Source organism: the organism of the source record quoted next, unplaced genomic scaffold, assembly GCF_019419815.1.
Source record: "Pyrus x bretschneideri cultivar Hongxiangsu unplaced genomic scaffold, Pyrus_bretschneideri_v1 Contig21, whole genome shotgun sequence".
In the NCBI taxonomy this organism is placed as follows: Eukaryota; Viridiplantae; Streptophyta; class Magnoliopsida; order Rosales; family Rosaceae; genus Pyrus; species Pyrus x bretschneideri.
Window position 1 is genome coordinate 1,445,715 of NW_025999513.1, and position 24,058 is coordinate 1,469,772.

The window sequence follows — 24,058 nt, forward strand, 5'->3', positions numbered from 1 at the left end:
ACTTGAAGGAGTTCGAGGTGGTTTGTTCGAGCATGACCCCCGTCATTGTGGATGAGAGTATATTGAAGATGAAGGCCTTTCCATTTTCACTTATGGACAAGGCCAAAGATTGGCTCTACGAACTAGCCCCGGAAACTGTGACTTCATGGGAGAGTATGAAGCGTGCTTTCTTGGAGAAATTCTTCCCTACTTCGAGAGTGATTCTCATACGGAAGAAAATTAGTGGTATTCAACAGAATCATGGTGAGACATTCCCGGCTTATTATGAGCGCTTCAAGGGCCTTGTAGCTTCATGTCCTCAACATCAAATGAAGGAGGAACTTCTCCTTCAATATTTCTATGAGGGCCTCCTTCCTATCGAACGTCAAATGCTTGATGCATCAGCGGGAGGAGCATTGGTGGACAAAACACCAAGGGATGCCAAGATTCTCATAGCCAACCGAGCGCTCAACGCTCAACAATATGAAGGAGTGGGCTAAAGGGAAGCCCCACGGCAACAAAGTGTAAATGAGGTGAGTGCTATTTCTGAAATTCAATCACAACTTGCTAATCTTACTTCTCTTGTTTCTCAGGTTGTGATTGGTCCAAAAGCATAAGAACACCAAGTTTGTGGCGTGTGCTCAATTCAAGGGCATCCATCCGACAAGTGCCCTCAACTAATCGAGAATGGTGGGTGGGAATCTGCCAATGCAATTGGTTTCCAAGGGAAAAATCAAAACAACCCATACTCGAACACTTACAATGCCGGATGGAGGGACCATCCAAACTTCAAATGGAGGGAGCCACAACAAGCTGCCCAATAAGGAGGATTTAGGCCAAACCCCCCTGGTTTTTATTCCAAGCCGTATACACCCCAACAACCCCAACAACCTTCGACATCATCTCATTCAGGTACGTCCTTGGAAAGTGATCAAGCTATGCAATTACTAACCTCTATTTCGCAGGGGTTGCAAAATCAAAACAACCGGATAGCAAATAACGAGAAGGAGATGATGGATATGAAGAAACAAATAGGGCAGATTTCTGAGTTCCTTGGATAGATTAGAGAGCAAGGAAAGCTTCCTAGCTCAACCACAGTCAATCCAAAGGGAAGATTCGAATCCGCCAAGGCCATCACCCTAAGGGGTGGAAAAGAAGTTGGGACCGAGCCAAACAATCCCAAATCTGCCCAGAAAGTAGATGAAGAGACGACACAACCTGAGGAAGTGTCTAGCTCACCCACGGAAAGGGTGAAAAACCCAATGCCGCAGGCCCCCAATCACCCTAACTCGGCCAAATCAGGTAATTTAAGTTCAAATTCATGTACTTCACGTCCTAATCTGCCCAATGTACCTTTTCCTCGCAGGTTCATGCAAGAAAAAAAGGAAGAAAGCGAGAAGGACATTCTTGAAACGTTTCGGAAGGTGCAAGTGAACATACCGCTTCTCGATGCAATCAAACAGGTTCCAAAGTATGCTAAATTCCTCAAGGACCTATGCAATACAAAGAGAAGAAGGGCAAACAAAGAGGTAGTGAAGGTAAGCGAGAATGTGTCCGCTGTTTTGCAACGTAAACTGCCTACCAAGTGCAAAGACCCCGGTAGTTTCACGATTCCTTGTGTGATTGGACATAATCGTTTTGAACATGCCATGCTTGATTTAGGTGCATCCATAAATGTCATGCCTTATTCTATTTATGCATCTATGAATTTGGGTGAATTAAAACAAGATGGTGTAATTATACAATTGGCCGATCGTTCTAACGCGTATCCAAAAGGAGTTTTGGAAGATGTGCTTATGCAGGTGAACCATTTAATTTTTCCGGCTGATTTCTACGTCCTAGACATGGAGGATTCAGCCCATTCTACATCTTTGCCGATTCTCCTTGGTAGGCCATTCATGAAGACGGCCCGAACGAAGATTGATGTATACAAAGGCACCTTGACAATGGAATTCGATGGGGAAGTGATTGATTTTAATATTTCTGAAACTATGAGATATCCCGTTGATGACCATTCTTGTTTTTCCATTGATGTTATCGATTCTTTGGCGCAAGTATACCTTGAAGAATTGAACGAGGACGCCCTGGAAACAACCATCACTAAGGCCATAGAGTGCAAAAATGAAGGATTTGGGCCAATGCAAGGCCACGGCAAGGAGGAGGAATTCTTTGCCATGGGTTCTAGTGAAGAAATAATTGAGGTTGTGGCAGCCCTTGAGTCATTGCCACAACAATATGGTAAGGTTCCACTCTCACTTTCAAATTCAGTTTCCACTAAGATGCTACCTTCTGTTGTTCAGGCACCATCGCTTGAACTTAAGCCGTTGCCGGACCATTTGAAGTATGTGTTTTTGGGAGAAGGAGAAACATTGCCCGTCATCATTTCATCAAGTCTCACGGCAATGGAGGAGGAGAAGCTTGTGAGGGTGCTGCGAGAACACAAAACGGCCATAGGGTGGACTTTGGCCGACATTAAAGGAATAAGCCCTACCACATGCATGCATCGTATACTTCTTGAGGAGGGGACTAAGCCATCCCGAGAGGCTCAACGCCGTCTCAACCCTCCGATGATGGAAGTGGTGAAGAAGGAAATAATCAAGCTTCTGGATTGCGGAGTGATCTACCCTATCTCCGATAGCCGTTGGGTCTCTCCAGTTCAAGTCGTTCCCAAGAAGTCCGGAGTAACTGTTATCAAGAATGATGAGAATGAGCTCGTGCCTACACGCATTCAGACTGGATGGCGAGTATGTATCGATTACCGGAAGCTAAATGCCATGACTAGGAAAGATCACTTTCCTTTGCCATTCATCGACTAGATGCTCGAAAGGTTAGCCGGTCATGCTTTTTACTGTTTTCTTGATGGATACTCTGGATATAACCAAATTGTGATAGCCCCGGATGATCAAGAGAAGACCACATTCACATGTCCCTTTGGAACATTTGCTTATCGTCGCATGCCATTTGGCTTATGCAACGCACCGGCCACTTTCCAAAGGTGTATGGTAAGTATATTTTCCGATTTTGTTGAAAAGATCATTGAGGTTTTCATGGATGATTTCAGTGTGTTTGGGAGTTCATTTGATAATTGCTTGGATAATCTGACCTTAATTTTGAAACGATGTGTTGAAACTAACCTTGTCTTGAATTGGGAGAAATGTCACTTTATGGTGAAACAAGGTATAGTTTTAGGACATATTGTTTCAGAAAAAGGAATTGAAGTAGATAAATCGAAAATAGACCTTGTACGTCACTTACCCTCTCCTACTTCGGTTAGAGAGGTACGTTCGTTTCTTGGCCATGCAGGGTTCTATAGGCGTTTTATCAAGGACTTCTCCAAGATGTCCAACCCTCTTTGCCGATTGCTTCAAAAAGATGTGCCATTCAAGTTTGATGAAGAGTGTAATTCGGCATTTAACCAACTCAAGGAGAAGCTAGTCTCGGCCCCCATTATTGTACCTCCAGATTGGAGCCTTCCGTTCGAGCTCATGTGCGATGCATCCGACTATGCATTAGGAGCTGTTCTAGGACAAAGAAGAGACAAGCGGCCGCATGTCATATACTATGCCTCTCGGACTCTCAATGATGCCCAATTGAACTACTCCACGACGGAAAAAGAACTTCTAGCTGTGGTTTTTGCTTTAGATAAATTCCGTTCATATTTAATTGGTACTAAAGTAATCGTTTATTCTGATCATGCAGCTTTGAGGTACTTGCTCACAAAAAAGGAAGTAAAGCCGAGGCTTATCCGTTGGATTCTTCTTCTTCAAGAATTTGATATTGAAATCCGGGATAAGAAAGGAAGCGAGAATGTAGTGGCGGACCATCTAAGCCGAATGATCCACGAGGAGCATGAACATGCCGTACCTATCCCTGAAACTTTTCCCGATGAGCAGCTGCTATCCATTGAGGTAAGTGAACCATGGTATGCAGATTTAGTGAATTACTTGGTGGCTAAACAATTTCCAAATGAACTAAACAAGCACCAACGTGATAAGCTTAAAAATGATGCACGTTTCTATGTTTGGGATGACCCTTATTTGTGGAAGTATTGCTCAGATCAAATTGTACGTAGATGTGTGCATGATTCTGAATTTCACTCAATTCTAAGCTTTTGTCACACATATGCATGTGGTGGTCATTTTGGCACACAACGCACTGCCCTCAAGGTTCTAGAGTGTGGTTTTTATTGGCCGACTATATTTAGGGATGCTAGAACCTTTTGTATGTCTTGTGATCGTTGCCAACGAATGGGTAACATAGGTACCAAGGACCAAATGCCGCAAACCCCTGTCTTTAATGTTGAAATTTTTGATGTTTGGGGCATTGATTTCATGGGCCCTTTCCCTCCATCTTATGGTTTCACTTATATCTTGCTAGCCGTTGATTATGTTTCTAAATGGGTGGAAGCAAAAGCCACCCGTACTAACGATTCTAAGGTGGTTGCAGATTTCGTGAAAACTAACATTTTTGCTAGGTTTGGAATGCCGAGAGTAATCATAAGTGATTGAGGGTCTCACTTTTGCAATCGGACCATTGAGGCGTTGCTAAGAAAGTACCATGTCAACCATAAGGTCTCCACACCTTACCATCCTCAAACAAATGGCCAAGCCGAGGTGTCTAACCGAGAAATCAAACAAATTTTGGAAAAGACTGTTGGACCAACAAGGAGGGATTGGAGCTTACGTTTAGATGATGCACTGTGGGCATATCGTACGGCGTACAAAACACCCATTGGGATGTCACCTTTTCGGCTCGTCTATGGTAAGCCATGTCATTTGCCCGTAGAGTTAGAGCACAAGGCACATTGGGCCGTGAAGACTTTCAACATGGACATAGATGCAGCAGGAGTTCATAGGAAGCTCCAATTGAATGAACTTGAGGAGATTCGGAATGAAGCCTATGAGAATGCCCGGATGTACAAAGCCAAGACCAAAGCATTCCATGATAAAATGATTCGAACCAAGACCTTCACAGTTGGGCAGAAAGTGTTACTTTTCAACTCTCGCCTACGTTTGTTTCCTGGTAAGTTGCGTTCTAAATGGATTGGCCCGTTTGTTGTTACTAACGTTTTACCTTATGGTGCAGTCCACATAAAAAGCTTAAGGAATGGCGTAGAATTCAAGGTGAACGGGCATCGGTTGAAGCCATATTACGAGCATGGTGTGGGGCAAGTGGTGGAAGACATTCCTTTCCATTCCGTGGGCTCAAATGAAGATTGAAGAGAGTACTCGTCCGGCTGCAAGACGTAAAAGAAAGCGCTACTTGGGAGGCAACCCAATACAGTGAATAAAACAAAGCTTGTTTATTAATTTTCGAGAAATTACAAATGTATCTAACAAAACATGGCAGAAAGATGGAGTCTTCACAAAAGTTGTTTTTGTTTGAGTGAAGACCCACCACGAGGCAAAACTCTAGAAGCGGAAGGCATCGGAGCAGAAGGCATCGGAGCGGAAGGCATCGGAGCAGAAGGCATCGGAGCAGAAGGCATCGGAGCAGGAGGTCTCGGAGCAGAAGGCATTGGAGCAAGAGGCATCGGAGCGGAAGGCATCGGAGATAGATCATTCAAGGCCCCAAACCTTGGTGGAACGCTGGATGACCCAGGAAAGAGGTGCCTCTGGAAGAAAGCCGCAAGCCTTTGACGGTCATCAAGCTCATCAAGTTTCCTCTTCATGCCTGTCGAATAATTGTTGGCAAGCACGTGCAAACTTCGATTCTCGTGCTTAAGCTGTCTGATCTCCTGCTTAAGACTCTCCACCTCCGCCATCAAGGATTCAACCTGACGGGAGCGAGCAATAAGGCGTTGGCCCATGTTGGACACAGAGCCAGCGCACTGAACACTCAGAGCCAGGGATTCTTGAACGGCCAACTCATCGGACCGTCCTGAAAGCAGCTGACTGTCTTTGGGAGTGAGGAGGTTCCGAGCCACTATCGTAGCCGTTGTGGGATCCGTCATCACAGAGTCCTCATCTGTAAGAGGGCCATGGGAAAATAAGAAAGACGGGCACCATACCTTACCCTGACGAGGCGCGACCGGATCACTGCTTAGACTCAAATCTAAGCAAAGGTTCGATGGGTTGGATGAGATAGCCATTGTTCACGAAGTTAAAAGAGAAGGGTTGGATGGAGTGAAATCTCGACGGGCCGGAGACGATTTCTGGGCAATTTTCAAGTGTGCATGCTAGAGGTGATCGATCACCTCTATTAAAGGAGAGGCGTTCACCGATTCAGAAATGAAGAGACACCACTCTTCAAAACCGGAATTTCCGGCGTAAAGATCGCCAACTCGTCAGACCCAATCCCGGCTTTTCAGAAAGCGTGTGTAACGTTGTCAAAAGCTCCCAGCTTTTCAGAAGACGCGTGGAAGGCGAGAAATCAGCTGCACACTTTTGCCGACAAGAATGGGAGACAAAGCCGAAAGCTCCCGGCTTTCCAGAAAGCGAGTGCAAATTTGTCAAAAGCTCCCAGCTTTTTCAGAAAGCGCGTGCCACTTTGTCAAAAGCTCCCGGCTTTTCAGAAGACGCGTAGAGGACATTGCCGCATCCGCACTGCCATTTGCCATTACAATTCCTATATACATCAACCTTCATGGCAAGGCATACACCCACAAATGCATAATTTTCCTTCTCGGCCGAAAATGTAAGTTGCAACCAACCCTCTCAAACATGCTCAGATTTCTCCTTCTCTTGAGAACACACTTTCAAACATGGATGTATCCCCCAAAGAAGATACCAAATGCCTGCAGTACGAATGAGGAAGAGGAAACGGTGGATCGAAGCATGTGGATTCATTCGCTGCCTCTTCGAAAGCAAAGGTATCTCATATCATCAAGGGCGAAAGCAAAGGTATCTCATATCATGCTCTTTCCCTGTCTTTTCCTTTGTCCTTGATATTACTTGCATGGCAAAGTGAAAGAAGCAATCAGCCGGCACTTGGAGTCTATCTGGACTCTATTCCCTGGTTGCTTACCTAGCTTTGCTGAGCTATCCTCTAACCCTCTTCAATACGAATTGGAGAGATTGAACAAAGAAACAGATAAGAGGAGGAAGCTCAGACCTTCGGGGGAAACCAAAAGAATCATGCTGTCCAGTTCAAGAGTAGCACAAAGGAAAATCAACGATCGGAGGAAACCAAAAGAATCTCCAGCTCAGTTCAAGAGTAGCCTGTGGAAAAACTCAAGATGAAGCCTCACTGCAATCACCAAGGAGAAGATGGAACGAACACTCCATAACCAGATTTGCATCTCTAAACTCTTCTCTTTGTTAGATACATTCTGCCATGTTTAGTATGTTTAATTGCTGTTTATATGTTTGTTTGTGTTTAGTGTGGTTTTTAACATTGAGGACAATGTTTGATTTAAGTATGGGGGAGTTACTAAAGTGTTTTGATGCAAATTTGTAGGGTTTTATCCACCATAACTTCAAATGTTGTTTCTTGCTGTTTTTAAGTGTTTTTAAGTGTGTTTAGTGTGTTTTGACTTAAAAATTCAAAAATCACATAAAAATTTGAAAAACATGTTTTGAAAAGCCTAAAAAGAGTGTTTTGAGTCGTTTTTGTGTCGTAGGTCACCTTCCAACACAATGATAAGGATTTGGTTTCTAATTGCATAACTGTTGAAAAGAGTTATAAACATAGAGAAAAGTTTGATTTACTCTTGGTATATGCTTGGTTATGGTTATAATGTATGACTTCACATGCAATCATAAAAGAAAAATTCATTTTTGTAACATGCTTGAAGGAAGGAACTCAAACAAACGCTACAACCCTGAGAGACTTGAGCCTATAACGTTCTTTGGAGAGTATAATCTGTGATTTCTTGTTTTCTAAAGTCGTTGCATGATCTCATTATTCTTTGCTTGGTTACTACTTAGAAGGCGTTTCATCATATAGTTCCAAATGCTAGAACTCATGCCCATTTCATTCAAAGCATGTTATTGATTTGCAAAACACATATTCAAGAAGAAGTTGTGTAATGACCACCACCAAAGCCAAATTGCCATATTTCCCAATTTTATTTGTTTTGTAGGATTTAACCCCGTTGAGCATTGTGTAGCCTACTTTCTTTGTTAACCCGCAATTATCCTCACCTAGCCTAGAATATGACCATCCTTACCCTTGTTCTTGAAGCATAATAAGCAATGATTTCCTTTTGATTAAGGTATTGCAGAAAATAAGTGTGGGGGAAAGAGTGTTTATGTGAGTTGATGTGCCATAGGCACGGCCAAAAAGATGAAAAAAAAAAAAAAAAAAAAAAAAAAAAAAAAAAAGTTGATTTCTGCATACCAAGTGAATTCTAAGCCTTAATTTCATTACTTTGCTTGCTATTGTTTAAAGAACTTTTGTTTATCCCTACCTTTCCTTGTGAGCCAATACCCAAGCCCCGTTACAACCCTTGACTTCTATCGTGAGTGTTGTGCATTTCAATTGTGGAGTTTGAATTTGGTATGAGCATATGGTGTCACTGGTTCTCGCATCTAAGTAGTAAGCATTCCATTCATGAGATCATATCTAAACATGCTTATTAACTCCAGAAATTGCTTTCTTTGTGATACATATATGTGAGTGTTCGTTTTCATGTTTACATCAATCTTCTCACATATGACGAGATTAGGGTGTGTAGTTAGAAAATCTGAGTGAAAATCGAGTGCATATCTTGTAAGGAATTGAGCAAATTCTCTAAAGCATGTTACTACATTCAAAACATGGTTTTAAATGCTTAATTGTGAAATAGTATGTGGTGACTATGATTAAGAATGTACTTAAGTGTGAAGATGACTAAAATCTGTGGGAATGATGATTTTTAACATGTCATGTGCATTGGAAATCCCTAAGACGGTTGTTGGAAGGTTTAGGTTGTGTTTTACGTGTTTAGTGTCGTTTTGTTTGTTTGTTATTATTTTGTTTTGCTCAAGGACCAGCAAAAGCTAAGTGTGGGGGAATTTGATAGGAGCATATTTAGGCGACTTACTTAGCTTGTTTTCGTGCATCTATGTTGTTAATTCATAGTTGTTTTAGTAGTTTAAGCCATTTTCGTGTGTTTTTAGGTTCATATGGCTAAGGAAGCAAAAAGATGCATTTTGGAGCATTTTGGAGCAAAATTGGGCTTGGAATGGATAGCATATGTTTGGAGCCAAAGTGTTGGACGAATTTGAAAGCCTTGTATGCACTTTGGACATAAAACAAAGGGCCTAGCCCAATCAAACAATCCTTTGAGCCATGCAAAACCTCTAGCCCAATCAACAAGCCTTAGCCACATGCATTCACATGCATCACAACCCCAAAACCATCAAGAAACACCCATTCACACACACATGCACTCACATGCATTCACATGCATTTCCACCTTCCTACTTCATCATTTCACCACATTCTCCTTCTTTAACTCACATGCATTCTTTATTCACTCTTCATCATTGCATTCATTCTCCAAACACTCCCTTGTTGCCGTGGCCTACCCCTCCTTTTCCAAGCTTTTCATCATTCATCACACTATCATTTGCCATGCAATGAATCATCCATACCATACAACAATTCCATGTCGTGGCCTTCACTTCCATTTTCAGCAACACCTTTCCAACCTAGCTAACCCTACATGCATTATTTATTCACTCTTCATCATTGCATTCATCACCAAAGAACTCCCCACTTCATCCATTCACATGCATTCACATGCATCACAACCCAAAAAATCCCCAATGTCGTGGCACTCCTTTAGCATTTCCAGCTTTTCCCTTTACATTTCACATGCATTTCCACCTTCCTACTTCATCATTTCAGCCACCATTCATTCTTTAATTCACATGCATTCACACACACTTCACACAAACAACATTCACATGCAAACACATGCTTCACCAACAAACAAATCAACAACACATGCACCAAAAACATCCATGCCGTGGGTTCCCTTTGCTCCCCTTGTGCAATTCCAGCTTTCACATGTTGTCCTAGCTGTTTTTCCATCATTCCTCCACACAAACACATTAAACAAACAGTCATATGTTCCCTCCATTACTCCTATAAATACCCTTGCATTCATTCATTCATTCATCATCTCATTTCATACACAACACCACACCACAAACACTTCCATTCCTTTCCTAGCCGTGAGTCTCCCTTAGAATTCAAAAAACCATTCTTCCAAATTCCACCACTCCTCATCCATTTCCATAATCCCCCAATCCATTCAACACACCAACAACATCCCTTAGTCCTTGTGCCACAATAAAGAGGAAGATAAGAGGGCCTAAACGTTCATACAATTCAAGATTGAGTTGTTGGAATGTTTAGGCGTTTCTTTGATTTCAATGTTTAATTTCAATTCTCTTTGTTTTGTAATATGAGGAACTAAACCCTTTTTGGCTAGGGGTGATTTCAATACCATGATTATTTATGTGATATGAATTGATGAATTCCGGTTATGAACTCTTGATTCGTGAATGCAATTGGCTTAACTATTTGATGATTAACTTATTTGTGTTTGTTGATCGAGGGTCGACACTTAATTAGCATGCATGAGTATGTGGCTAAAGTTTAAGAAGGTTTCACATAATCGTTACTAACTTATACTTGAAAGTAGTGAAGGTCGCTTGTCACGATCGCGTTAAGTTTAATTCTTAGCATGAGTAACATGATGTCATAGTTGCAAATGCTTTGTCAATGCTTATGGTTTTCATTATTCTTAATGATCTTCGATTGTATCTCTATTATGATGACATGTAGGGAACTTTTGAGAATGTTTTGGGTTGTCGAATGATGCCATCCAATCCAATAATATAAGGAAAATCTGAGGGTTAACTAGTGATGTCACGGTTAATTTGGGGCATTGTCGTTCATAATTCAATGAAGGAATAACTGGAAATTGATTCATATGCATAAATATCATGTGTGGAGAAAGAACCTCTAGCTAATTCACCAACCATCTTGTTTCACAACACTTGTTTACAATCTGTCCATTTTTGCATTTTGTTTGTTTATTTCAACTTCGTCAAAACTAAAACCCCCTTTTTTTTATTTTCCTTGTTCCCAAGTGTCTTAAATCTGTTTTAATTTAGTTTTTATGTTTTTAAGTCAATTTAGAAGGTTTTAGCAAGCCCTCCTAATCCCCGGTCTAGAACGATCCCTCACTTATCCATTCTACTACAATTGTCAAACGAGGGTTTAATTTGAGTGTCAAGTAATTCTCACATCAAATATGTAAGGCTCAAATTTGTGGGAGCCTTGTTTAAAAAGGAAGTCACGTGAGTGGCTGAAGAGGGAGAAAGAGGGAAAAAATAAAAAAATAAAGCTGCTTGATGGCAGCAAAGGGAAGGAGAAAAAAGGGGAAGTGCGGGAAGTTAGGGGGAGGCCATTGGCTGCCCAATCAAAACAAAAACAAAAAAGGATGAATCAATTAGGAAATGAGGAGGAGAGGTGGATGAATGCGAGAGAAGGGAAATGAGGGAAAGAAGGGAAGGAGCAAATTAGGGGGGAAAATCAAGTTTCCCCTTGACCCATGCTACCCGACGAGCACCATGGCCAAATTCGGTCATTTTTCCAGAAAATCAAGGCAAACCACTACCTAGAAACAACTCCCTAGCCTTCCCTCTTTCATTTCCACTCAAAATTAGAAGGAATTTGGTGGTAATTTTAGGGAAAAATAGACGGTGGTATGTGTGGGTGTACAGCGGCGATCTACAAATCGTGAAGGTAACTCAACCAATTACCACCACCAATAGGCTCCCCTCAACCTCAGGAACAAAGCCCAAGTAGTGATGGAGGAGTCGGAGTGAGTATGGAGGTTGAATTGAAGCACACCTAATTCTAGGGTTCCGACGGTTCGTGGGCGATTTCACGTGTTTTCTGGCCGAATCGGACCTCGGCCCAGGTATGAAAATTTCTCCCCTCACTGAGATCTATTTGCTTGTAAAATTGAGAATTTTTGGAAATAGTTGAATTTTCTGGCAAGTCGGGGGCAGCTGCTCGCCGTGTGTGGTGGCGCATGGCGGTGGCACGTGGACTGAGGCACCCCCTGACTACCCTAAGCTAAATTTGATGCCCTTATTCCATTTATGACATCCAATTAACGAAATTCCATTGTTGAGTATAATTTCGTTAAGGTCCGATACTTGGATATTATAGCAATTGAGGATTCGACTGTTGGATTGTCACCAAAATTTGATACATTATAGTACATAATATTTGAGGACCATAGAAACTTACAAATTGGGAATCTGACATACTGATCTTCTCAAATTGGATTTGTAAGTTCGTAAAATAAAATGTTGACCATCACCGAAAATTATGATTGGCAGAGATTCGACCATCGGATTGTGGTGAGATTTTAGTATGTTGTTCTAGAAGCATAATGTGGATGTTGAGAAGTTGCGGATCAAAAATCTGAGAGACGGATCTTTTGGTTTAGATTTCTAGGGTTGTGGACCGTATCCTCGATATCGATCGATGATTGACTTTTTTTGTCAACTAAACTGAACTCTAGCGTGCCATTTATCTTAGAGTGTTGTTGGCATTTCATGGAGCTTAATGAGCTCACCATGATGACGTGTGTCTCGATTTATGTATTAGTGACACCATATTGAGTTATACTTGTTTATTAAATGTGTTTTCTATTGAATTGTTATTTTTATTGTTAGCCATCGATCTATGTTTACTAATTGTGATCTAGAAAATGGATAAAAGAATGAATGGTGAACTACGAAAGGCTTGATCCCTATTGAGGGTACGTAGGCAGTCTAACAGGGGTTCGATGCAACCTTAAATATTTGAGATTAATCTTTTGTTGGGAATTTTATTGAAGAAAGAAACTTTGGTGAATTATTTGGAAATTAAATCTTATGTTTTTGGTAAGTAAATTTTGGTTATAGTTTTTGTGAGTGAACAAGAATTTTAAATAAAGAACTATGATTAATAGTAGAAAATTAAACAAGAGTTTAATTTTTAGGCCTATCACCAAAATTATTTTCCGAAATAGAAATTTCGGGTCGGGGCGTTACACAGGAGGCCTGCATGCCCAACATTCCAGTAGCCCATGAAGCCCGCGACCTCCTCATTTCTCTCAATCGCCAGCCTAGCCTGCGTCAAGTCTAAGAGCCTAAAGGACATGAGCCATGCGGCTCGTTTAGCACTGCACCCCAGCGCCTCAATCCGCGACCCCAGCCGCACAGCTGCTCTTGGCTTTAGCTAAGCTGAGTAGCCTAAGTAGTAGTCTTTGCCACAACACCTCATCGGCCCATGCCGAGCCGACTCCTAGCCCCTGCCAACCGACATGCCGCACCACCCCGACAACTGCCCCGTGACAGCACTATCCAAGAAGAAGACAACGAAAATTAATTTTTTCTTACCTGGGTGTGGCATGGAGAAGACAAAGAAAGCAACAAAATACGGTCCTTGGCACAGGCAAGTGTAGAAGATTGCTAAGGGATAGGGAACAAATATCTTCTAGCTTTCTCTCTCTTGTAAGGTTGAATAAATTGCTCTCTGAAGTTGATTTAGTCATCTACTTAAGGTAGACTTAAATAGACTTTGGAAATGATTTATTTCCCCTTCCTAGAAGAATCTAATTTCCAATTAAAGAGGGAATCTATGTTCAAATAGGAAACAATCCTATGTTACCCAAAGCAAGAGAAGACCTCTACACCTGCTGCCATTTCTTGCGAGCAGCCTAATAGGTGTGAGGGCATTTGTGGAGCCAAAAATAATCAAGAAAATTATGACTTTTGGGTAAAAAAGACAAAATTACGTTTGAGGTATACTGGGATTCCCACGCGCATGCAACGGACAATAACAGCTCAATCAAGGTCAAAGGTGATCAAAATGGTATTTATTCAAAACCCTCTCATCACTCCTCATCAAATCCTCACCCACAAGGTAACTCCCAATTATTCTTTTCAAATTAGAATTAATTACCAAATTAATTGCAAGATATTATTTGACATAATATATTGCAATTATATTCAAAATACCACCATAAGTGGCCGGTCCCTATTTCTCCAAATGGGGCCAGCCACACCCTTATATATAGCCCTATCTTCACACCAAAATGCAAGTCAAATCTTTCTCTAAAATTCCCTAAACACTTACTCTCTCAAATTCTAACTTTGGCATCGGAGATTCTTCTGCCAAAGCCCCCCCATTCATCGTGGGCACGTGAGGCTCTTGACCTTGATCTTAGGTGTTAATTGATTTACAGATGCATTTTCATCAAAGGAGAAGAAGGCGGAAATTTGCATCCACAAGCATATAAAAAAAATTTTACAAAATTATGACGGAAGTACCACATTGATGAATTTTTAATTTCAATGACCATTTGATAAACACTATATTAATACAGCAATTTTACACCTATTTTTCCAACATAAACCATCTGACAATTGTACCATAATAATTATTAAAATTTGGATGTGGTAAAACGTCTTTGGATTAGTTCTTTGGGAGGAATAGTGCGATAATCGTTAAATAAAATTGCAATTAAGTCTATGGTTCAAACTTAATTGTCACTTAGTACTACGGTCTAATGCTATTCCTCTTTACATGCAAGTGAAAGATCTTAGGTTCGATTATCGTCAAATACATATTTGAATTAGATTATTGCTAGCCCATTGTGAGGCTAAGCCAAGCCCTGTCCCCATTAGTATATAGATAATATCGTTTGTTAAAAAAAAAAAAAATTCATAACTTAGTTAGCATATAATTTATTTTTTTCTTTTAGTTTTTGTTATGTGATAAATCATCAACTATTGAGAACCAAGCTCATAAATTCAAAATGGTACCTTATTGGTAATTATCGTGGCCAGTAAATAATAATTGAAAAGTGCTAAGGAGATTCTCTCAAAAGTGAGACTTTTTGCCACCTTCTGTTTTTGACATAATATTTTATATATAATGTTGGCATAGGAATTGACGTTATATTATAAGCTGACAAAGAGTCCTTTAGTACTAACTTTTTTTTTTTTTTTTTTTGGGAGTTGTGGGTGGGGGAGGAGTTTGTAACTAAGTGAGTGTCCTGGCTGACGAGTTCTATGTTTGGCTAACAGTTTGGGGTCTCTTGGTTCTCGGCAATTGTTTGAACTGACCCTAAAATTTCATTCCATGTAAGGCTAAGGCCATCATACCATTTGAAACCCTGACATTGTCGGGAACATGCAATCGATCAGGTTTTGGGAAAAGCACCCGATGACCTACCACACACACACACACACACACACACACACACACACATTACATATCATGCATTGACATGGCAAGTCATTCTGTAATATATAAAAATGCAAATCCAAGACATATTTGATAGAGATCCTACCATGTATATATAATTCTCATCGAACTTTTTCATCGATCAAATTTTTCTTTCTTTTTTTTTTTTTTGTACTATTAGCTATCAGCCTATCAATTTTTAGTTTTTAAAAAAAATCAGTCTATTGTAATCCTCCCTCGCATTCAAACAATATTGATATTAATTTTTCTGTTTGGTACAAGTGCATTGACGTGTTGTTTTGTTTATACTCTTTCAGCCAAGGCCTTACTTCAAGATGTTCATTATAAATAGATAGATGCATTCGGGTATTTTCCTATTCTTTGTTCTAGAGTTTATCAGTTAACTTGTAGAGATTAATGTAAAAAAGTTTCTGGGGATAGGATTGCATTATTATCATGTTCTAGCTCTATAAGCATAGTGTTAATATGGACTCGCTAGAATAGACTGCAAAATAACCATGTGAATTAATAACTAACTTTGTTATTATACCAGTTGGGTGGGGTGTTGAGACTCGTTTGATAACCATTTAAAATTTTTGCTTTATTTAAAAAATAAAATAAAAAGTTGAAAAAAATGCAAGATACTTGTCTAAAATCTGTTTGAAAGTTTTTTGCTAACTGGTTTAAGTTATAAGTTTCCATTTATTTGGGACTTCAAAAATGAAATTCTTCTTGAGGTCAAATTGCAAAATTGAGGACATATATAGAATGCAAGAGCATTTGACTAAGAGTCCATAGCATATTTTTGCATTGAAAATTTAAAGTGAGGATCATTTTTGTATGAATATTATGTTGGTAGTCCTAAGGCAGGTCCGAGGATTTCGAGCTGGGTTTCTGGCTAACAAACTAGTTGAGCAACTATGTCTAAGCTGGAAGATCCAAGATACCGATTTTAGGGAGTGGAGTACGATGTATAGTTTCAAACCTTCCTCCCTCTCCTTAATGATAATATTTATAAATAAAAAAAATAGAGAAAGGGTAGAAAAAATAGAGAAGTTGATTTTAGCTAAAATGTGATAACATATTTTAGTGAAAACTCAAGCTAGAATTGTATATTTTCAAACTAAACACTTTAACCAGCATTTCACATTATAAGCTCAACATGATGAGTCAGATTAGAAAAAACCCAAGAATTATTTAACAATGCCATTTTACATCATGCGTGGCTAGCAATAAATTAGTGTGCTTAATTCGTAGCTGATAGGTGAAGTTTTAGTTCCAAGTCTTCTTCATATATAAATTAATGGTAGACCAATTAAACCTGTAATTGTGATGCTTCGTATTGCTGATAGATGATGTTTTAGTTCATCTCTCTCTCTCACTCTCTCTAGTAATCGTGTGGAATGTTGCAAGTGGTTAGATTGATTGTAAGTGACCTAGGTTGGGTATATGACAACCACGTCTTACATCCCTCAAGATACTTCTATACGTACGTTTTCTTAAATAATTAAAACATCAGGAGTAGAATATATATAATCCCAAGATAAGCCCTCAGCTGAACCATTTTACTTTCCCATACATAGTTAAACCAACTGTTTGTGTTGTCACTTGTTAAGTTACAGTTAACCTAACAAGTGTCACAAACCAACAACGATTATATATATTTATAAATCACCAAAAAAATTTAAATAAGGAAGAAAGAACATAGATTTTTAGATGACTCTATCTCTCTCACTCCCTTACTCATGACTCACTGCCCCCTCCTTCTAAAGGGAAAAGAAAGGGACATCAGTAGTCAAACCTCATATATAACTCAGTCATCAACTGCAATTAAACTCTGTGACTAGTAGGCTAATTTTCCCCTCTGAATCAAGATATTAACGAAAACTATGCTTATTTGATAAATAATTCATCAAGAATATGATGTACTAATAATAAAATAGAAAATTGCATGCCAAATATAAAAATATAAGTTATAGAAATTAAGTCACCCGGGGATAACATCATAAATTCATACATTAATTCAATCAAAGCTGCCTGGACTGATAATAATCTCAGATTCAAATAACGTCTCTTCTAATTGTTGGGCCTTTTTCATCTTGTTGTCCAAATCAAAGCTAGGAGTATCCCAATCGAAGTTCCAAATCTAAGTCCTCCTTATTTGAGTCACCAGGCAGACCAATCTCCAAGCCCAACCTAAGAATCGGATGATGAGGATGATCAGCTGCCTTGAAAGTCTTTATGCACCCATGTTCTTCTTCTCCAATGAAACCATCACGTTGACGATCTCCTACTTCACAAAATGATTTTGCACTCTTCTTCACTTTAGTGCCAAGATCCGAGCCTTTGAGGTTTAGAGGGTGATTAAAAATGGTGTCTCCCACAACCCATTTCATATTTTCGCTAGATGACACCAAAAAAGTAGGTGAAGGAGGAGCTGATGGTGATACCAAAGAGGGTAATGTGCTACTAAATGGTGAAATCAAGGAGGATGGTGAGGTTGGTGATGGTGTTGATGAAAAATTAGGGTTAGGGTTTGGCACTTTGTTGAGGTTAAGGTTAAGGTTAAGAATAGTGCTAGCGTGCTGACCGTCTCTTGGGGATGAGCCTTTGAGCCTGGCTCGATCTCTTCGGTGAACATTCATATGGCCACCAAGAGCTTGAGCAGATCTAAATTCTCTTTTGCAGAAGCTACAAGCGTACGATCTTGGGGGCCATGAAAACCCATCAGTATTGTAATCTTCTTCTTCATAGGCAGTCTTGCTGCTCCTAATGGTTCTGGTGACAATACCAGCATGATCTTTCAAGCTGTTGCTCACCAAACTCTTTTTCTCCATGCGTATGCTTTGATTAATCAGTCAGACCTAACAAGCTAGCACAAATCATATCAAGTTAAAAAGCATGATGACCAAACAAAATCTCTCAGAAAGTTCGTTCATGGAAAAATAGAGAGAAACTGAAACATAAAAAGAAGAATAAATTAAAGGGAGGTGACTGACCTGAGAAAAAAAAACTGATCATGAAGTATTGGGGTTTGAGTCTCTCAGAGAGAGAGAGAGAGAAAGAACAGTGATTAAAGTTTTTGTGTGAATAAAAGGCCGTCAAATTTGTAAACGAAAGACTGAAAATCCGATTGGAGGGTACCCCTGAAAGTGTCCCATATGTTTGGTCACTGCTTACTATACGTCGAACCTCGGTCTGCTAGGGTTATACCTTTTTGCCAAATCTAGCTCTCAGTTTTTGTGGATGCCATTCATTTGTATCCCAACTATCATATATATTGGCTTTGTACGTGAGCTTCAGTACATGTCTCATTGTAACTGGCCAGTAGCTGAGAAACTCTAATTATACTAATCGTGTACTAATATATTATTAATTAACTTATTCCCAAGCTCCGATATTTGTGAGCATTAGCTCTAAAGAAATTGCACAATATAATTAGATTGGTAAACTGATCTTTGATCATCAGCTGAACCTTCTAATTATTGGTGAAGTTTAAATTTAGGATAATGTTAAGGAAATCAAATTTTTTAAACCAAATTGCAAACCAAATATTGTGTCACCAATAAGAAACAAGCACATTAATAGATACTTAATTAATAATTCAACCACATCATTTGATTTCCGAATTTGGTTTAAAAAAATTAGTTTTCCTAGCATTACCCTTAAATTTATTATGTTAGGTCATCCTTGCATATATATATATATATATATACATATACATATATATATATATATATATATATATATATATATATCCAGTGAAACTAGGGTAGATGCACTATTTCCCACAAAAGCAAATGCCATATTTCCAGTTATGTATAAAATTTGTTGAAATGAACGAGTGTACAAGTATGATCTCATTAATTTCACAAGCATGAATTTTCAGCCAATATTCATCATTAGTCATTTATGAGACTCATTCACTACTTGTTTTATTAAGAGGTTTCTTAATTAACTCCCATAATTTGCATCAAACCCCATAATTTGCACATGCATGCTTGGCCCGGTTAAGGTGTTTCTTTAATGTTATTCATTAGATTAGACGATAGTTTATGGTACCCTAAACAAAATATCGGTACACTTTAATCCAACGAGGTGTTTGTAAGTGATTACGTTCATGAAAAATAATATCTTATCTTGATAGTGTAATATGGCATCTATAACATAAAAATCAAAAAACAAAATCAAAAATCAAAAATCAAACCTTACTACAATAATAGTAATGTAATTCTGTGTTATTATTTACCTTACCATCATTAAGCACATAGGTATTGTACTTCTCCCATAATATGATTCATTCACTAACAATAACTTACGTTTATTGTAGTTCAGATGTTGATTATCAACATCTTGTTATAGCACCGTTATATCTAAGGTATGAAGCTCAAAAGTGAATAACGATAATAGGTAGTTTCATGACGTTCATTAACAATAACTTATGTTTGTATTGTAACAAGATGTTCATGGTGTAATAATTTGTCGCCAGTGTCGTAAACAATATCATTCTATAAGATCACCATTATTATGCTTTGGACAGTAAACTTGAACGATTATAATCTAATTTTATTAAAACATGGGAGTAGTACCCTTTTTTGAAGATAATTGTAGAATTTCCTAATCATTTAGCACATACGTACCATACTTATCTTATAATACAATTCACTAAAAATGTGCGTAGAAAGTGTGGTACCTTTAACATCACTCGTAAATTTAATGGAACATTGTAGTTTCATTCCTTCATGTTATTTATTTATGCATAATAGCTTGAGAAGAATTTGTAACTTTTGTTCGTAAAAGAACATATATGAAATAATATTCTACACCAAGGGACGGGAAATTTTGGCTAATGTTGACCAACATTGACTGATAAGGAGTGCCATGTCATCATTAGTATGGGTGAGATTGTATTAAGATAAGATTGCGATGCCATTACTAGTATTGGATAAAATTGGTTAGTTTAGCGCAGAGTGTAAGAGACGCAGTTATGCTCGTACAAAAGAGTGGATTGAGCTCATTTTGTAACAAATCAACCATTCTGTAACAAATCAACCATTCATGAATGGAATATACAGAATTCTCTTTCTTCTTATCTAAGTTTTCTTCGTATATATTTTTCTTCTTCTTTGAGATCTTCTACATATTCTGTATAATCTTGGTACAGTTAAGAAGATACACAATTAGTCAATCATAATAATCTTGTATCAAATTCACCTTCAGCTGAGTCTAGTCTTAAACATCTCACTCACAACTACACAAGAATATCATTAGTTCATCATATTACTAGTGCCAGATAAAATTTCTTTCAATCGGAAAATAAATTAAGGTTTCTTTCCGCTTCTATATATATACCTTCCATATTTTCTTGACCTCTTGTTTTATTTTCCAATTACGCACGCATGTTACATTGCATATAGGCTGGCTGATAAGTTGTAGGTTGAGTTGCTAAACTGCTTTACATGTTGTTTCCAGATACTTTTAAGTATAATATATACATGTGTATATATATATATTCAAAGATAAGTGAATGCATTGGTTTACACACTCTCAATGTCTCAAAAGAAAAGAAATCTGAGTGTACGCAGATTGCTTCTTTGCATTTTGTGGTAAAAAAGGAGTGAAAGTTTCATCAGAAAACCCACACAGCCAAAAGATCCTACCAAAAATTCAGAGATTTAGTAAAAGACCCATTGGCCAATTAGGTGAGTCCATGGAATGCTAAACACGGTTTGTGATTGTTCTAAGGTTCTAGAGCCTGAGTGGCAGGGTTTACCCGCAGTGTGCAAACTGGTGCCGTCTGTTCCACTCATAGTTTTATTTTTTTCTTGAAACAGTACAGATATATTAATATTTGTACCATGCAAGCAGCATAGCCGATGAAATCTTTGTCTGCTGCAATAACTAATGGGGATTTTGTTATTGATAATTACCATGTTTATGCATTAGGGACAATGAGAAACAGACGAAACGATGACTATATATATGGAGGCCTATTGGAGCTTAATCATATATTTGTCAGTCATCAAAATTACAGGGTTCTCCATGCTGTCTCATCAAAGTTGAAATCCTTGGACTGGCCTCTCTTGTCTCAATAAAGCCAAGAAAAACCAGGAAAAAGAAAACCTCCCATCACACGATCTCTGTGTGGAGAAATTTTTCATTGTAACTGAAACACGGGGTATATCACGTGTTTTTATATAAGTGGTGAAAATTTTTATTTTTTAAGTTATTAACTTTTTAACATACATATCCTACTATTTATATAGTAATACGTGGTGTACCATCCTGTGTAACAATCACATTGAAAAATTTCTCCTATGTGTGTGTCAAAACTGTGATATATCTAGGAAAATAAGTTAAATGAACAAGAAAATTGAAGAACCATGGTTCCCAATTAACACAAGTAAATCATACATTTATTGCTTAGTTAATTTGAACTTGGTTAAGCATAATTTTCAATTCGGTGTGCATACTTTTCCGATAACCAACGGAAACCACATTTTACAAAGCTTTAGCTTAAGGTAAAATGGTCGTAAAAGATGAATCATTTTTAATGGAGGCGAGGATGTTTTATAGAAGGGAGGAAAGCCTTCCTATCCTACAATTTAAAGGTGGGATAAACCCGTAAAGAGTGCCTTGTTTTAATTTTTTTTTCAGAATGGAGTAGTGTTATTATGTTTCGAGAGTTTTCCACATAGAAGTCCAGCGTGATTAGTATCTTATGTCAAAAAATGGAAGTTTGGCATAAGAGCTTTAAAGATTATGGGCATCTCCACCCGTTGCTAATTGATTTGGCTTTTTTTTTTTTTTGAACAATCGATATTATTTACACTGAAACGGAGGGCTGGTGGGCTTAGCCTCACAATGGGTTAGCAATAATGTGATTCAAATTCGCATTTGACGATAATCGAACCTAAAATCTCTCACATACAAGTGAAGATGAATACTACTAGACTAGTACCATCAAGTGCTTGCTAATTGGTTTGGCTTGGATTTTCACATTTTAGCTAGCATGCTATTAGAGCAATTACACCAATTGGGAAAGGGCAAGGGTAAGGCCAATGACAATGGTTGCCTTTATTAGTCACCTTGAAAAGTAATTGTTTTTGTGAAACTCCACTTCTTGGGTAAGAACAAGGATGATCACTAATCAAAAAATAATTTTTTATTTTTAATGCATAATTAAATGTATTACAACCCTAAAAGTTATTTAATAAATTTTGTAAACTCTTTTCAATGAACGTCAAATAAACTGTGAAATTGCAAAGCATTTTTTTGTGCTTTTAGAAATATGCTTTTGAATTTTTTTTTCTGAATTCTCTTTATTTTTTCCGATTTTTTTAAACTTTTATTCATTTTTTTTTAATTTTTAAATTTTAACTCGATTTAATTTCGGCCGTTGAATTTTGTAAACGATTCAAATTCAATGGTCCCATAGAATGTCACGTGCATTGCCGTTAGGGGGACTAGGTTTCTTTTACAAGTTGGGGCCCATGACAACAGATGATGGCCTACTCTCTTTATTGCGTGTGTAAGATGCGCACCGGACACAAAAAAATAGTAAACGTGGCTAAGGTCATTGGGTCGGGCAATTCTTGCAAGCAAGCAGAAGGCTGGCTGGACAATTCTTGCACGAGCATTGGGTCGCACTGGGCTTGGCCACCATTTGCCCTCACACATTTAGGTCACTTGAGGAGGTTTTTAGGTTAAAGGGAAATTGAGAATCCCTTGCCCTTGTCATTTGGCAAGGGGTGAAATTAGGGCTGGGCATGGGCCAAGCCGGGTCCAAATTTAAACGGACCAGACTGGACCCAGTTTTAAAAGAAAAGGGCCCAGCTGGGGTGGGTACAACAAATTTTAATACGGGAACCGGACCTAACCCAGCCTGTTTGAAACGGACCGGCTCCACGGGTCTTTTTTTTTTTTTTTTAAAAAATCCTGAATTTTTACCATCCCCGCCCAAGGTTCAACACCATCCATCCACCACCACTCATTTGTTGGACCAGAAACAAGGGCAAAATCTGAACTTTCTCGACCTCCCTCTCTCTGGTTCACTGCACTGAAGCATCAAGGCAAACCACCACGACGGAGCTCGCTGCTCCAGCAAGGCATATCAATAGATCTACAGAGTTATGGATGCATGCACATAAAATCATGGACTCACAAATAAGACAAAGAACAAAGTTTTTGGGGACCAAAATGATTCAGGCATCATTTGATTCAACAAATTTTTTGAGACAACAAATTTTTGGACCCGTGGATCCATACATATAAAATCATGGCACCATTTATCCAAAATCAACAAAGGGATCTAGGTTTATACCATTTCAATATTAGACTCAAAATCAATGGGTTCCACTTTGTCTCTAATTCCTTTTCAAAATCAACAAAAGGGATCTGAGTTTATACCCTTCGATTACAAGATCCCTACACAAATAACAACATGCAAGAGACATTGTCCTTCAATTTTTCCTTAATCTAAACATTAGAAACAAAATCAAAGAATGATGAGACTAAAATTTACCTTTGGGCGTCGGGTCCAAGAGAAATTTGAGGGTCGTGAGTGCAGAGGTCTGTGGCATGTGTGAAAAAGTTTGAAGGAAGGAGAGAGTTCTAGAAATAAGGGAGGGATTGAGAGAAATGGTGGATGCCGAAGCTCAAATATGCTTTTGGTATGTTATAAACGGGTCGGTCTGGGGCTTCGGGATACTAAAATTTTGGACCTACCCCGCCTCGTAAATACCCATGCCCCACCCCGCCCCGTCCCGTTTCTCTTCTACTAAATTCGAACCTGCCCCAAACCGGCTATACCCGCCCCGCACTGCGGGTCCTGATCCGTTTGCCCACCCCTAGTGAAATTGCTCTAAGAGCATGATATCATGCTTTGTCT

At 38.8% G+C, this 24,058-nt stretch overlaps 1 protein-coding gene across 1 annotated transcript; it reads right to left on the reverse strand.

Annotated features, from left to right (window-relative positions):
* Window positions 1–17,073: 17,073 nt before the first annotated feature.
* On the reverse strand, window positions 17,074–18,388 carry LOC125477462 (transcriptional regulator SUPERMAN-like). Its single transcript, XM_048584609.1, has 2 exons — window positions 18,168–18,388; window positions 17,074–18,040 (listed from the first exon to the last, which is right to left on the reverse strand). The coding sequence occupies exon 2, from the start codon at window positions 18,003–18,005 to the stop codon at window positions 17,286–17,288; it is 720 nt and encodes a 239-aa protein (XP_048440566.1). The 5' UTR covers window positions 18,006–18,040; window positions 18,168–18,388; the 3' UTR covers window positions 17,074–17,285.
* Between the last annotated feature and the right edge of the window lie 5,670 nt (window positions 18,389–24,058).